At 44.8% G+C, this 13,442-nt stretch overlaps 1 protein-coding gene across 1 annotated transcript in view; it reads right to left on the minus strand.

Moving 5' to 3' along the window:
• Positions 1–434: 434 nt before the first annotated feature.
• Positions 435–13,442, minus strand: part of phf13 (PHD finger protein 13) — a 13,836-nt gene continuing 828 nt past the window's right edge. Inside the window, exons 2-5 of the mRNA XM_084317110.1 lie at positions 12,182–12,283; positions 8,977–9,156; positions 3,408–4,266; positions 435–1,744 (exon numbers count right to left, since the gene is read on the minus strand). Coding sequence (XP_084173236.1) covers positions 1,512–1,744; positions 3,408–4,266; positions 8,977–9,156; positions 12,182–12,283 — 1,374 coding nt within the window. The 3' untranslated portion in view covers positions 435–1,511. The remainder of the gene's footprint in view (positions 1,745–3,407; positions 4,267–8,976; positions 9,157–12,181; positions 12,284–13,442) is intronic.

A 13,442-nucleotide genomic window follows, 5' to 3' on the forward strand; every position in this document is an offset into this window, starting at 1 on the left:
CAGCACTGTGAACATATATACACACAGCACTGAACATATATACACACACAGCACTGTGAACATATATACACACACAGCACTGTGAATATATATACACACACAGCACTGTGAACATATATACACACACAGCACTGTGAACATATATACACACACAGCACTGTGCACATATATACACACACAGCACTGTGAACATATATACACACACAGCACTGTGAACATATATACACACACAGCACTGTGCACATATACACACACAGCACTGTGAACATATATACACACACAGCACTGTGAACATATACACACACACAGCACTGTGAACATATATACACACACAGCACTGTGAACATATATACACACAGCACTGTGAACATATATACACACACAGCACTGTGAACATATATACACACATAGCACTGTGAACATATATACACACACAGCCCATCTCACTTAAAATGCTCTCTCGCTCTCTCTACAGAAACACTTTGCCTTCATCACTCATACTGCTGGAGGAACCGGACCTGGCGTAAGACAGAAACACTTTGCCTTTCGCTGGGTAAGAAAAGGTCAGGGGGGGGGAAAGAACAAAATTAAATAAGTGCAAATCGTCTAAGCCTACAAATCCCAGCATGCACTGTGGCGGGTGGCAGTTATCAGGGGGAGGAGGGGGTTCTCCATGGCAGTTCAGAATGGTTCCAGTGTTCAGGGCGAGACATTGTGTCCCGACAGCAGACGTCTGCTATACCTTCATCTACAGACAGACAGACGTCCGCTCAGTGATTGTCTGACGCACAAAGTCTGAAGGGAAGCGGAGAAACTAACCTGTTGGGAATCTAAAAACAGCACTCGGATCAGTTTGAACCAGGAGCTCTGTCGGGTGCAGGGAATCGAAAACAGCACTCGGATCAGTTTGAACCAGGAGCTCGGGTCGGGTGCAGGGAATCCAAAACAGCACTCAGATCAGTTTGAACCAGGAGCTCGGGTCGGGTGCAGGGAATCGAAAACAGCACTCAGATCAGTTTGAACCAGGAGCTTGGGTCGGGTGCAGGGAATCGAAAACAGCACTCAGATCAGTTTGAACCAGGAGCTCGGGTCGTGTGCAGGGAATCTAAAACAGCACTCGGATCAGTTTGAACCAGGAGCTCGGGTGCAACAAGTGTTTGATAGAAAACGTGGCTCGGAAGCCGGACATGAGTCTCAAAAGGTAAAGTCAGGGCGTAGGGTGCAGGATGTAGCACCTAGGACACAGGGTGCAGGATGTAGCACCTAGGACACAGGGTGCAGGATGTAGCACCTAGGACACAGGATGTAGCACCTAGGACACAGGATGTAGCACCTAGGACACAGGATGTAGCACCTAGGACACAGGGTACAGGATGTAGCACCTAGGACACAGGGTGCAGGACGTAGCACTTAGGACACAGGGTGCAGGATGTAGCACCTAGGACACAGGGTGCAGGATATGGATTTAGGGGTGGGGGTGTTATGTGATGGGGTCAAAGTTCAGCTTGGGGTCAGTCCAGGAGGTGCTTGCGGGGTCCTATCCTGGAGCGGTGGGAGCGCCGGGCGTCCGCGGGGCCGTGCGTCTCCCGGCAGCTCTGGCACACGTAGGTCTCCGGCACGTGGCTCTTGCGGATCTTGGCGCAGGACAGGTGGATCCAGGTGTTGCACTTGTTGCACTCGATCATGGCGCGGCCGGCGAACGGCTTCATGCAGAAACACGTCACCAGGTCCCATGAGTCGTCGTCTGGGGGGGGGGGGGGGGAGAGACGGGGGGAGACAGGGGAGACAGACTGGTTTATTAAACTTCAACTTATTTGGTTTAACTTCTTCTACTGTCTTAACACTTTGAGTGCCATGCTGTTTTCAGGCCCCATCTCTATTCAATGCCACGCTTTAAAAGATAGGAGTCCGTCACCTTGTTTAATATATTCTATATTATAGCTATGGATACAATACTATGGTCATTTGACAGTGACTTTCTTCCGGTCAAGATGCAAAAAAGAGATAATTTTTCCATGCATACATTCGCGCGTTATACCGTGGTGAATATAAGTATGTTTTTAGATCGGTCTGGGGTCATTCCAGAAATGTTGAGGAATAGCTTTATAAGTGTATTATACTATAACCGTTGTAGTTTGTTGCCTGGACCCGCTATTATTCTCAAATCAAATCTATATCATAGGTATTATGTTTCATCATGAATGCATGAAAGGGGGGGGGGGGGGTCGTTTTTTTATGCTTTGATCGCCACCAACGGCATACGTTGTGGACTAACATTACACACACGTTCGGATCGAGGTGATGCTTGGATCAACGCAAGATTGATATCATATAGCCCTTACCTTGACTAGGATGTCTAGGGCTGGGCGATTAATCGATATTATCGATTCATTCGAATGAATGATTTAGGACGATATTGAAATTTTTTTAAATCGATTTTCAAAAAGTTTTTTTTATAACTTTTTTTTAAGTCACCTTTTATTTTACAAAAAGTGGTGTTTGGTGAAAGTTCGATTTGCACTTTATTAATCCCAATAGGGAAATTCATTCTTGTTTGATGATCAAGAGGCACCTTTTATTTGTTTTAAGTGAAGTATGGTGAAAAAGCTAGTTATTGCACTATTAATCCCAATAGGGACATTCATCTGTGTTTGATCAAGAGTAACCTATATATATATATATATATAAATTAAGTGAAGATTTGTGTCAAATAAAAACAATGTTTTTTTTAGCTCTCAAGAGAAAAAATCTATTAAAATCGTAAATCGGATTAAAAAAAATTTAATCTGGGATTTTATTTTTAGGCCATATCGCCCAGCCCTAGGATGTACCTCAAAAAGAATATTCCAATTATCTGATCGCGATTCCAAGTATTGATGTCCATCGTGTCGCCAACATAATCCACTACACATCATGCATCGGGAGCATTTGATTCTTCTCAAGGCCAAGATACAAGGTTTCAAAGGGTGCTCGATACCGCCGTCTAGCTAGATGCGGCCGGTATTGCACTTTGGCGACCTCAGACTCATTCCCTATGGTAACAACAGGCTCCCTGGATGGATAATGAATAAAAATATTTGGCACTCAACGGTCGGGGCCCAGAAACGACGTAAGTAATTTTTGGCACAGAATGTGTTAATTAGATTAGATTCAAATGTATTGTCATCATGCAGCACAAGTACAGTACAACTAAAAGAACTTCGGCATCCAACCAGAGTGCAAATGTAACAGTAAAGTGCAATAGTGATATACAATGTACAGGTGATACAACTGGGTATAAAATATATAAATGAGTACTAGTACTATGTAATAATGCTAATCAGATGTACAGAGTTGACACTATGGTAGTGAGTCTGTAAACCAGACCGTCTCTATGGCTGCCCTTGCTCCCTGGTCCCGTCTCTTACCGGAGTCCACCATGATGTCCTCGTCCTCTCCCGATCCGTCCTCGTCTCGGAACACCACCTGCTTGCCCTGTCGGAACACCGTCCTGTTCCCGGGACAGCCCTCCACCTTCACCGCCCCCTCCTCCTCCTCCGGGTCCAGCTCCTCCCAGCAGGGGGAGCCCTCCCCCTCCTCCTCGGGCTCCTGCTTGCAGGGGGAGGGGCTGGGCAGGCGCCGAGAGGGAGGAGGAGGAGGAGGGGGGATGGGGATGGTGATGTCGTCCTCCGGCTCCTCTTTGATCATTCGGCGGGCGAAAGGGTGGGGGTACTCAAGGGGGAGGGGTGAGCGAGGCAGGAGGGGCGAGAGGGGCGAGCGAGGCGAGAGGGGCGAGCGAGACTGGTGGAGAGAGCGAGGCTGGTTGGGTAAGCTAGGCTGGTGGGGCGAGCGAGGCGAGAGGGGCGAGCGAGACTGGTGGAGAGAGCGAGGCTGGTTGGGTAAGCTAGGCTGGTGGGGCGAGAGGGGCGAGCGAGACTGGTGGAGAGAGCGAGGCTGGTTGGGTAAGCTAGGCTGGTGGGGCGAGCGAGGTGAGAGGGGCGAGCGAGGCGAGAGGGGCGAGCGAGGTGAGAGGGGCGAGCGAGGCTGGTGGGGTGAGCGAGGCGAGAGGGGCGAGCGAGGGCGAAGGGGCGAGCGAGGCAGGTGGGGCGAAAGGGGCGAGCGAGGCAGGTGGGGTGAGAGAGGCTGGTGGGGCGAGCGAGGGCGGTGGGGGGCGGAGCTCTGCTCACTGATGGCCTGGCCTTCTCTCTCCTTCCTCTTCTTCTTCTTCTTCAGTTTGTCTGCTTTCCTGCGGTCGTCCGAGGCGAGGCTGGGCAGGGCGTGGCCATGCTGGAGGACAAGAAGAATTACACCGAGTCAGAGAAGCTTTCATATCTGCTGTGTGTAAGAATAAATATATATATATATATATACAGTACATACAGCATTATTGTGTACATGTATACAGGCAGGGCAGGAAACCAACCTATTCGTGGACCAGCCACCTTTCATCGTTCTAGAAGCCGAACTGAATTCGATTCTAGTCGTTTAGCTATTTGATCTTTTTCACAGCACGGCCTTTTTGATGCGTCATAGCAGGGTAAACGCAGGTGTAACTAATAACATTAATTATGATTCCATGCAGGTGTGCCAGTACCAGGGCCCTGGTGTTGTACTGCACTGCAAGAGCTGTGGGACAACTCAATGGAATGGGACCACAATTAATGTTGTTAACCTGTGTTTACACTGCGATGATGACACAACAAAATGGCAGCTGTGGAAAAAGGCCCATTGGTTAATCAGATGGTTTAGTCTTCAATCTCAACCAAGAGATTGATTAGGTTGATTAATACATTTTTATGTTCGTTCGTTTTTGTTTTTCATGTTGAATGAGTTACAGTATTTCCTCAAAGATTGGAAGCACGTGTCTTAAATGGATATTTCACTTTAGAACCTGTCATGTTTCCTCATAGTCCGGTGGCTTAGCGCCAGATTTGAGAAGGATGTGGACGCGCCGGACAAAAGCACCAAATTTTTCCCACGTGTTCCTCATCATCATAGCTTTCATTTTGGGGTAGGGGCCACGTCATCATGATGGATTTCAAGATGGCCACCATGTAAAATCAAGGTTCTGCCCATTAATAAATATCTTGGTCCATAGCGCGCTCAATATTTGAGCGAACACAAAGGTATTGGTATCCCTGTAAATTAGAGAAACTAAGCTTTACATTGGTATCATTGTCATTAAGCCCAACTGTTGGGAAAGGGGTTTTAATAGGCAATGATTAAAAATGATGTAAAATTTTCGCCTAGAAAAAACTGCCATGCTCATCTTCCAAAAGGTCCCTTGGCTGTTCATATGAATATATCAGAGTGAACATTGGTTTTATAGGTACCCACAAGCCTCTTCTTTCCAGACATACCCACTTTGTCCAACTTGCATGCTATTTGGGGCAATAATCAAGCAGGTTTGTACATGTGGTACAAATGTGTCGAACATTGGGTTAGGGTTTGTTGTTAGAATGTTGCACATAGAAGAACATTCTAGAGCATTCGTGTTGTCACAGTATGATGTCATAATCAAACATTCTAGAACATTTGTGTATCTATATATATTCAACAATTCTCTCTAGTGTAGTATAAGAAATGAGGAGGGAAGATATACGCCAAGAAAGAAGAAGAAGAAGAAGAAGAGATCATCAAAAGAAGTGCGGAGGGCAGTAATACGCCACGATGCGTCTACTCTGCCGGAAATTCAAAAGAAGAAGAAGAAGAAGAAGAAGAAGAGCTCATTGTGCATCTTGAAACAGTGCTGAGCAGTACTGAACAGATAGACTAAACAACATAGAATGAGGCCTGCATTTCTAGACCAGGGTGCCTTGCCTACCGTTTTGCTGTTTATTTATGGCTTTCAGGTGAGGAGGAATTTTCATGTGTCGAGTCGGCTGTGATTTTGGAGACTGGGAAAATACAGTTTTCTTACCTTGTAGTAGTGACGTGAATATTTAGGAAAATAGCTTTAGGATCACTTCTGTAAAGAAAGACTTCGCTGTGGAAGTGAAATAAACCATTTGGATATCTTTGTTTTACACCGGAGCGGCTGTGGACCTCATTTTTCTCATCAACGAACGTACTACTCACGAGTAAGCAACTTTAACCAGTAGAGTGGAACGTCGGCCCTGATACATATATTGTGCGTGTGATCATTGACACGCACAAAAGGTTAAGAAATTTATAAAAAATGCAAAAAAAAATATTTTTCTTTTTCTTTTACGGTATCTCACGTGAATCGATACTCGGTAGTACCGACGTGTTTCGGTAAGTACCTTTAAAAGTACAGAATTCGGTACCCATCCCTAATAAGCAATGACGTTATAGTTTAAAACTAAACTATACGTTTTTCTCTCTTAGAAGAGGGATAACTTCTTCAGTTAGATTTGATTTTATCTTTATTTATCTCGAACATTTTCAACCATAAACACACATTTGTAATAACAAAAAATAAATAAAAATGAAATAAAATACAAATACATTTAAATATGTCTTCCTATGGAGGAAATAATCAACATAGCTCAAGACGAATGGTTTTGTTCGAGAAGGGACAGAAAGAAGCAAAGCTTATCTGGTCCTGCCCCTTACAAAATCATATTAATATGCAATAAGTTATCTATCAATACATAGTTAACTAACGGAATAGATAGTTAACTAATCAAAGTATCAGAATGTTTATAGAAATTCCTGCGGCCTGCGAGCCATCCTCTCCTCAGTCACGACTCACGAGAGCACTCGCAAATTATGCTGCATGCATGCATATCATTGTCGAACAGTGCGCGTCTCGAGTCGTGCCACTGTCGGTCGCTTGGTTGACAGTGGCACGCACGAGACCGCTGCACAAGACCTGCGAAAATATCAGAATGTTTCATAAAAATTCCCGCGGTGAGGGCGGTTAGGTGGTCGAGCGGAGATTGCGTTCGTCACCAGCCCCGGAGCTGTGAGCTTGGTTCGCCTGTTCGAATCCAGCTCACAGCTCCGGGGTTGTCACCAGCTTGGCTGGCCGTCTGCACTGATACAATTGGCTGTATCAGAGGGTGGGAGAAGCTGGCGGGGTGGGTCCGGGTCGTTGTAAACAGCGACTCCTACAGTTCGGTCGGGGCGCCTGCTAAGCGCGGATTGGACGTGAGGGGGATAGTGTGGTCCTCCCACACGCTACGCCCTCTCAATGAGAATCCGCGCTGCCAGGTGAAAAGAAGCAGTGATTGGCTGGACGTGTGTCGGAGGAAGCACGTGGTAGCCTCCACTCTCCCAAATGATCTGACTGTGGGGGGTAAAGCGCAGCGACCAGGAAGGGACTGGGAATTGGCATACGACTAACATTGGGATGGGAGAAAAAATCGGAGGAAAAATGGAGGGGGAAAAAGACCAAAAAAAAAAAAATCCCGCGGTGGCCATACTCTCAGTGCACGTCTCATGACAGCTGTCGGTGGCTATACCAGTCATCAACACCGTAATGACCAAACGACCAGGATATTCTTCATAGCATTAACATTTATTGACCCAGAAAATGTGTAGTTTGACACCAAAATGTATCTTCTATGTTCAACATTCTAACAACAAACCCTAACCCAATGTTCGACACATTTGTACCACATGCACAAACCTGCTTGATTATTGCCCCAAATAGCATGCAAGTTGGACAAAGTGGGCATGTCTGGAAAGAGGAGGCTTGTGGGTACCTATAAAACCAATTGACACTGATATATTCATGTGAACGGCCAAGGGACCTTTTGGAAGATGAGCATGGCAGTTTTCTCTAGGTCGAAAATTTAACATAATTTTGAATCATTGCCCATTAAAACCCCCTTCCCAACAGTTGGGCTTAATGAAAATGGTACCAATGGAAAGCTTAGCTTCTCTAGTTTACAGGGATACCAATACCTTTGTGTTCGCTCAAATATTGAGCGCGCTATGGACCAAGATATTTATTAATGGGCAGAACCTTGATTTTACATGGCGGCCATCTTGAAATCCATCATGATGACGTGGCCCCTACCCCAAAATGAAAGCTATGGTGATGGGGAACACGTGGAAAAAATTGGGTGCTTTTGTCCGGCGCGTCCAAAATTTTTTGCTAAGCCACCGTACTATCAGTCTTACCTCTATGTAAAGTCATCTACTAGTAAACTAGTGACCACTGCTGTCTACACCACCATTCACCCCAGGTGTCAGGCTCCTCATTCAATCATGTTGAGGAGAGTCTAAATACCATACGTCTGAAGTATAAACAAACTACTGCTGTCTGTGCACATTTCCATAAAACAGACTGTTCTGAGTCAACGGTGTGTGTTTGTTTTGGCATTTGATGTGTCTATTATTACCTTTGAAAATTAAACCTTTTGTGTATGTACCCATCCCTAGTTACCAGTGAATATGGAATAGTAATTTTGTGAGTTGTACCCTAGTTACCAGTGAATATGGAATAGTAATTTTAGTAATTTTGTGAGTTGTACCCTAGTTACCAGTGAATATGGAATAGTAATTTTGTGAGTTGTACCCTAGTTACCAGTGAATATGGAATAGTAATTGTGTGAGATGTACCCATCCCTAGTTGCAGTGAATATGGAATAGTAACTTTGTGAGTTGTACCCAATGTACCCATCCCTAGTTACCAGTGAATATGGAATAGTAACTTTGTGAGTTGTACCCAATGTACCCATCCATAGTTACCAGTGAATATGGAATAGTAACTTTGTGAGTTGTACCCAATGTACCCATCCCTAGTTACCAGTGAATATGGAATAGTAACTTTGTGAGTTGTACCCAATGTACCCATCCCTAGTTACCAGTGAATATGGAATAGTAACTTTGTGAGTTGTACCCAATGTACCCATCCCTAGTTACCAGTGAATATGGAATAGTAACTTTGTGAGTTGTACCCAATGTACCCATCCCTAGTTACAAGTGAATATGGAATAGTAACTTTGCGAGTTGTACCCATCCCTAGTTACCAGCCACAGAATGTACCTGCATGTCCCTGGTTGGGTTTGAATCACATCTACTCACATCCCTCTTGGTGTGGGCCGACAGCGAGGCCCCAGGCTGCGGCCGCTTCCTGCTCCTGTCCTGGGGGGCTTTGGGGGGGCGCTGGGGGCAGGAGGAGGCCGGCCCGGGGGTCCAGCCATCACTGTCAGCCGTGCTGCCGGTACTGTTGGGAGGACTGGAGCTACTGCGGTGCGGAGAATCCTGGAGAGGGGAGGGAGAGGGAGTGTTTTAAAACAAACAGACAGCCTTCTTGCACGTTTCATACAAGCTCTCGCCAGATGCACCGAGCTCCCGGTAGCCCTGCAAAGAAAAATATTGAATAAAAAAACATTTCATATACCGGTATATAATATTATTTCATCTCCCGACAGCCGCCCCCCCCCCCCCCCCCCCCCACCCCAATTTAATACCTGTGTAAATTCAATTTAAAACTTTTTAATACATTTTAAGACCTTAAATTGAGAATTATGAATGTAATACTTTTTAATACACTGTTTTTAAAAGCAGGTCACTCCAATTCTACTCTCACTGACGGACCTAACCTCGTTCGGACCACCAGTTTTATACAGGAATATAATTTATAAACTTTAATACGACTAATAGAGTCATATCGACATTATGCAAAAAGATATTGTGATATCAAATTTAGGCCATATCGCCCAGCACTAATTGAACAGCCAGCTCTTATGCTCACTCACTGTGAGAACTCACTCACATTGAACAGCCAGTTCTTATGATCTACCAGTAAAGTGTCAAAATGTGTGATAGAGTGCAGATTCAGACCAGCAAATCACTATATCTATATAATAATGTCCAACTTATAAATATCTATAGCTAAGATGGAATATCTCTATCTCAGCTTGATGGATGGAAGCACAGACAAGGCCACACACAACAACGTTATGATGTTAGAAGGTAGTAGCTGCCTATGTGTAACGTTGTTGCTAGCTTTCAGAATCCTAACTTCACATCCACTTCATCCGTTATCAGGCTACGTAGCCCATTCGCAAATGCAAGCGTTATAACCATGGAATCCACTGCTTGTGGCAGCAGATGGTCAAGAGGCTCATCCTGGAGAGAGAGTGGCACGTTCAGCTGTCACTCAGCTCCGGGACAACAGGTGCCGCCCGCCTGCACGCCGCAAACGTTACTCTCTACTGCAGGCAAACTTTCAACTGGTGATACGAACAGCTCTGAGGTCAGTTTGCTTAACAGGAGCCGTCTCTTGAAGGTCTCCCACGTGACAGATCTGACTGAGCGTCCGGCCAAAGTCAATGTCACGGCGCCCCCCACTGAGTTGTAGCCCAGAGTCGACTGTGATAACAGTGACCTTTTCTTCTGTAAGAGTCTACAACACAGAGCCCTGCTAGACCACAAGACAGGTATGTGGCTGCGTGTGACAGAGAGACAGGTCTGTGGCTGTGTGTGACAGACAGAGAGAGAGAGAGACAGGTCTGTGGCTGTGTCTGAGGAGCCAGACAGACTGACCGGGGGGGTGAGGGCCACACAAAGAGTGTGCGGGTCAAAGGCTGTTGGTTTGTGTTGGCTGAGGGATGAGTATCTCTCCGGGCTGAGAGACCAGACGCTGGAGGCTTTCACTCTAACATCTCCCTGCTCACTCATCCCACATTTGATTTTGATCTTTATTTAACACACAAACTTGAAATAACAAAAAATAACAAAAAATAAATAAAATAAAAAATAAATAAAATACAAATAAAATATATCTTCCTAGACATGGAAGCAATTGTCAACATAGCTCAAGAGACAAATGGTTTTGTTCGAGACGGGACAGAGAGAAGCAAAGCTTATCTGGTCCTGCCCCTTCCTTACAATATCATATTATTAATAATATGTAATAAGTTATCTATCAATATACACTGTGTGATTATCAAAGCAGAGCAAGAGGTTTACTCAGATGGAATGTGGCCATGGTCTGTGATGAGTGTCGGGGGGCGAGGGCGAGCCATCTTACCCTAAAACAGAGGGTTGGGTTAGGGGGGGGGGCAAGTCCCCCCAGGAGGGAGGGTGCAGCGGCCTGGGAGCTACATTTTACATTTACATTTAGTCATTTAGCTGAACGCTTTTATCCAAAGCGACTTACAAGTTCTGTACGACAAGACAGCAAGAAGGGTACAACTCTATCAGCTGAGTAACAATGTTCATCAAGTGTTGCGTGTTACAGTGTAGGTTAGTTTATTAGGACAAGTGCATGACAGTAAGGTTAGTCAGGGTTAGATTTTTTTTTTTTTAATCATTTCAGATAGTGGTTGAAGAAGTGAGTCTTTAGTCGACGGCGAAAGATTGGACGGGATTCGGCTGTCCTAACTGGGATGGGTAGTTCATTCCAGCTAGGAGGGGGGAGAGTAGGCCAGGGCAGTAGGCCAGGGCAGCAAAAATGATGTTTTTGGAGAAAAAACACGGTTGAGATATTTCAAAATAACTACTATTGGTGGTTTGAGGTACAAGCATGGCATCTGAGCAGGATCAGTCTCATCGGGACCGGATTATGTTTGCCACCTCATATGATTCCAGCACAGGCTGACTTTATAAAGAACAAATTGAGGTTACATTAAAAAAAAATCTGGAATGCCAGCTGGATCCAAACAAATAAAAACTAGGCTGGAAAAAGAGCACAGGCTCAATATTTGCAGATAGCGGCCATAGCGAAAACAATGACTTGATCTCCCAGGCTTCTAGGTTCCCAGCAGGCAGACATGGCTCAGTCCACAGATATGGAAATCAGCACAGAGGCACATGACAGACGGCTTTGGTCTGTTCCGTTTGCTGAGTCGAGAGATCACTATACCAGAATAAAGACAGGGACTTGCTAGATCGGGGGTAACGTTACTCAAACTTTACATGCAGAGGCCGGAGGGCCAAGGGCCTAAACGGATCACGGGTCGGAGGGCCAAGGGCCGAAACGGATCACAGGCCATATACAGCCATCACTGATATAGAGTGTCTGATCAGTAACATGGGTCTCTACTCTCTCAATCCCTCCTGCTCTGCAGTAAAACAGAAAATCTATGTCCTGGTATCCCGTTCCCACTTTATCCAATCAGGAGAGAGAACTCCACAATGCAAAAATGGTCTGACAAAAATGAGAAATAAAAAGTTTTAAGCAAATGTATTGATTTATTGATTGATTGACATTTTTATTAACAGATTGCAGAATGGGTACAATGGACAACAAGGATTTAAGGTTGCCTGGCACCTCACTCACCTCTTGGGGGTAGGGGATGTAGCCGGCATAAGCCAACACAAACGTGCAGAACTTGTTGAAGTCTTCTACCGTCCGCCTTCTTCTGTATGGTGTGTTAAATCCCTGCAAAAAGATATCACATCAATGAGATATTATTAGATCATGACCACGCTATAACGACACGGCACGTCTAGAACGCATACTACCGACCCCCTAGCCCCGAGCTAACGTTAGCAAAACAAAAGTGTGGCTCACATCACGAAGGAGAGTAACGTTGTTATCTTAGACTCGATTCGATTCTAATGTATTGTTGTCATCATCATCATCATGCAGCACAAGTACAGTAACAACTAAAAATAAGTTTGGCGTCCAACCAGAGTGCACATGTAACAGTAATGTACAGGTGATACAACTGGGTATAACATATATAAAGTACTACTGAGTAATATAGCTAATCAGATGCATGTACAGTTGTATTATATAAATAGAGACAGTATGACTCCTACTGGCCAGCAGCGTAACTAATAAGAGTAGGATATGTACATATATAGATGATAGTAAAGGACTATGTGCAGGTAAATACAGACAGAGGATAGAATAGAAGAAGAAACCAATCAAAGCTGCACAACCACGTAACAGTCCCACAGACAGAGATGTATATTATTGATTGGTTGAAAACTTTATTAAACAGATTGCAGAATGGGTACAGTACAGCTCAATACATACAATTGTTAAGGGGATGCAGACGAGAGAAATACTTTCGTCTTGTTTACATCAGGGTCCCCAATTTTCAATTCATCATAAATTATTAGTCAACACTGTTCGGTGTCGTGTGTGTGAACTTAATAACGTTACCATCCGACAAACCGAATTGTGCAACAACTTGCAGTTACATTAATAACGTTAGCTAACTGCAAACGGAGTGGAGCAGATGAATTGAAAATGGGGGACCCTGATGTAAACAAGACGAAAGTCTTTCTCTGGTCTGCATCCCCTCAACAATTGTGTGTATTGAGCCGTGCTGTATTGTACCCATTCTGCAATCTGTTAAATAACATTTTCAATCAACCGATCAATCAAAAGATAAGTAAGTGATGCTAGCTGAGCTAACTTCTAGCTAGCTGATCAAAACAACGACCAGCTTGTGGAGAAGCTTGTTCCAACACACTCGTTCTTAATAACATTTGCTCCAGTATATCGTCAATCAAAAGCAAAACACACTGGATCTGCGAGGTTTCGACCGTTTTTAGCCCCAACAACAACAACAACAACAACAACGATG

This window comes from Notolepis coatsorum, assembly GCF_963971535.1.
Source record: "Notolepis coatsorum genome assembly, chromosome: 6".
Lineage (NCBI taxonomy): Eukaryota > Metazoa > Chordata > Actinopteri > Aulopiformes > Paralepididae > Notolepis > Notolepis coatsorum.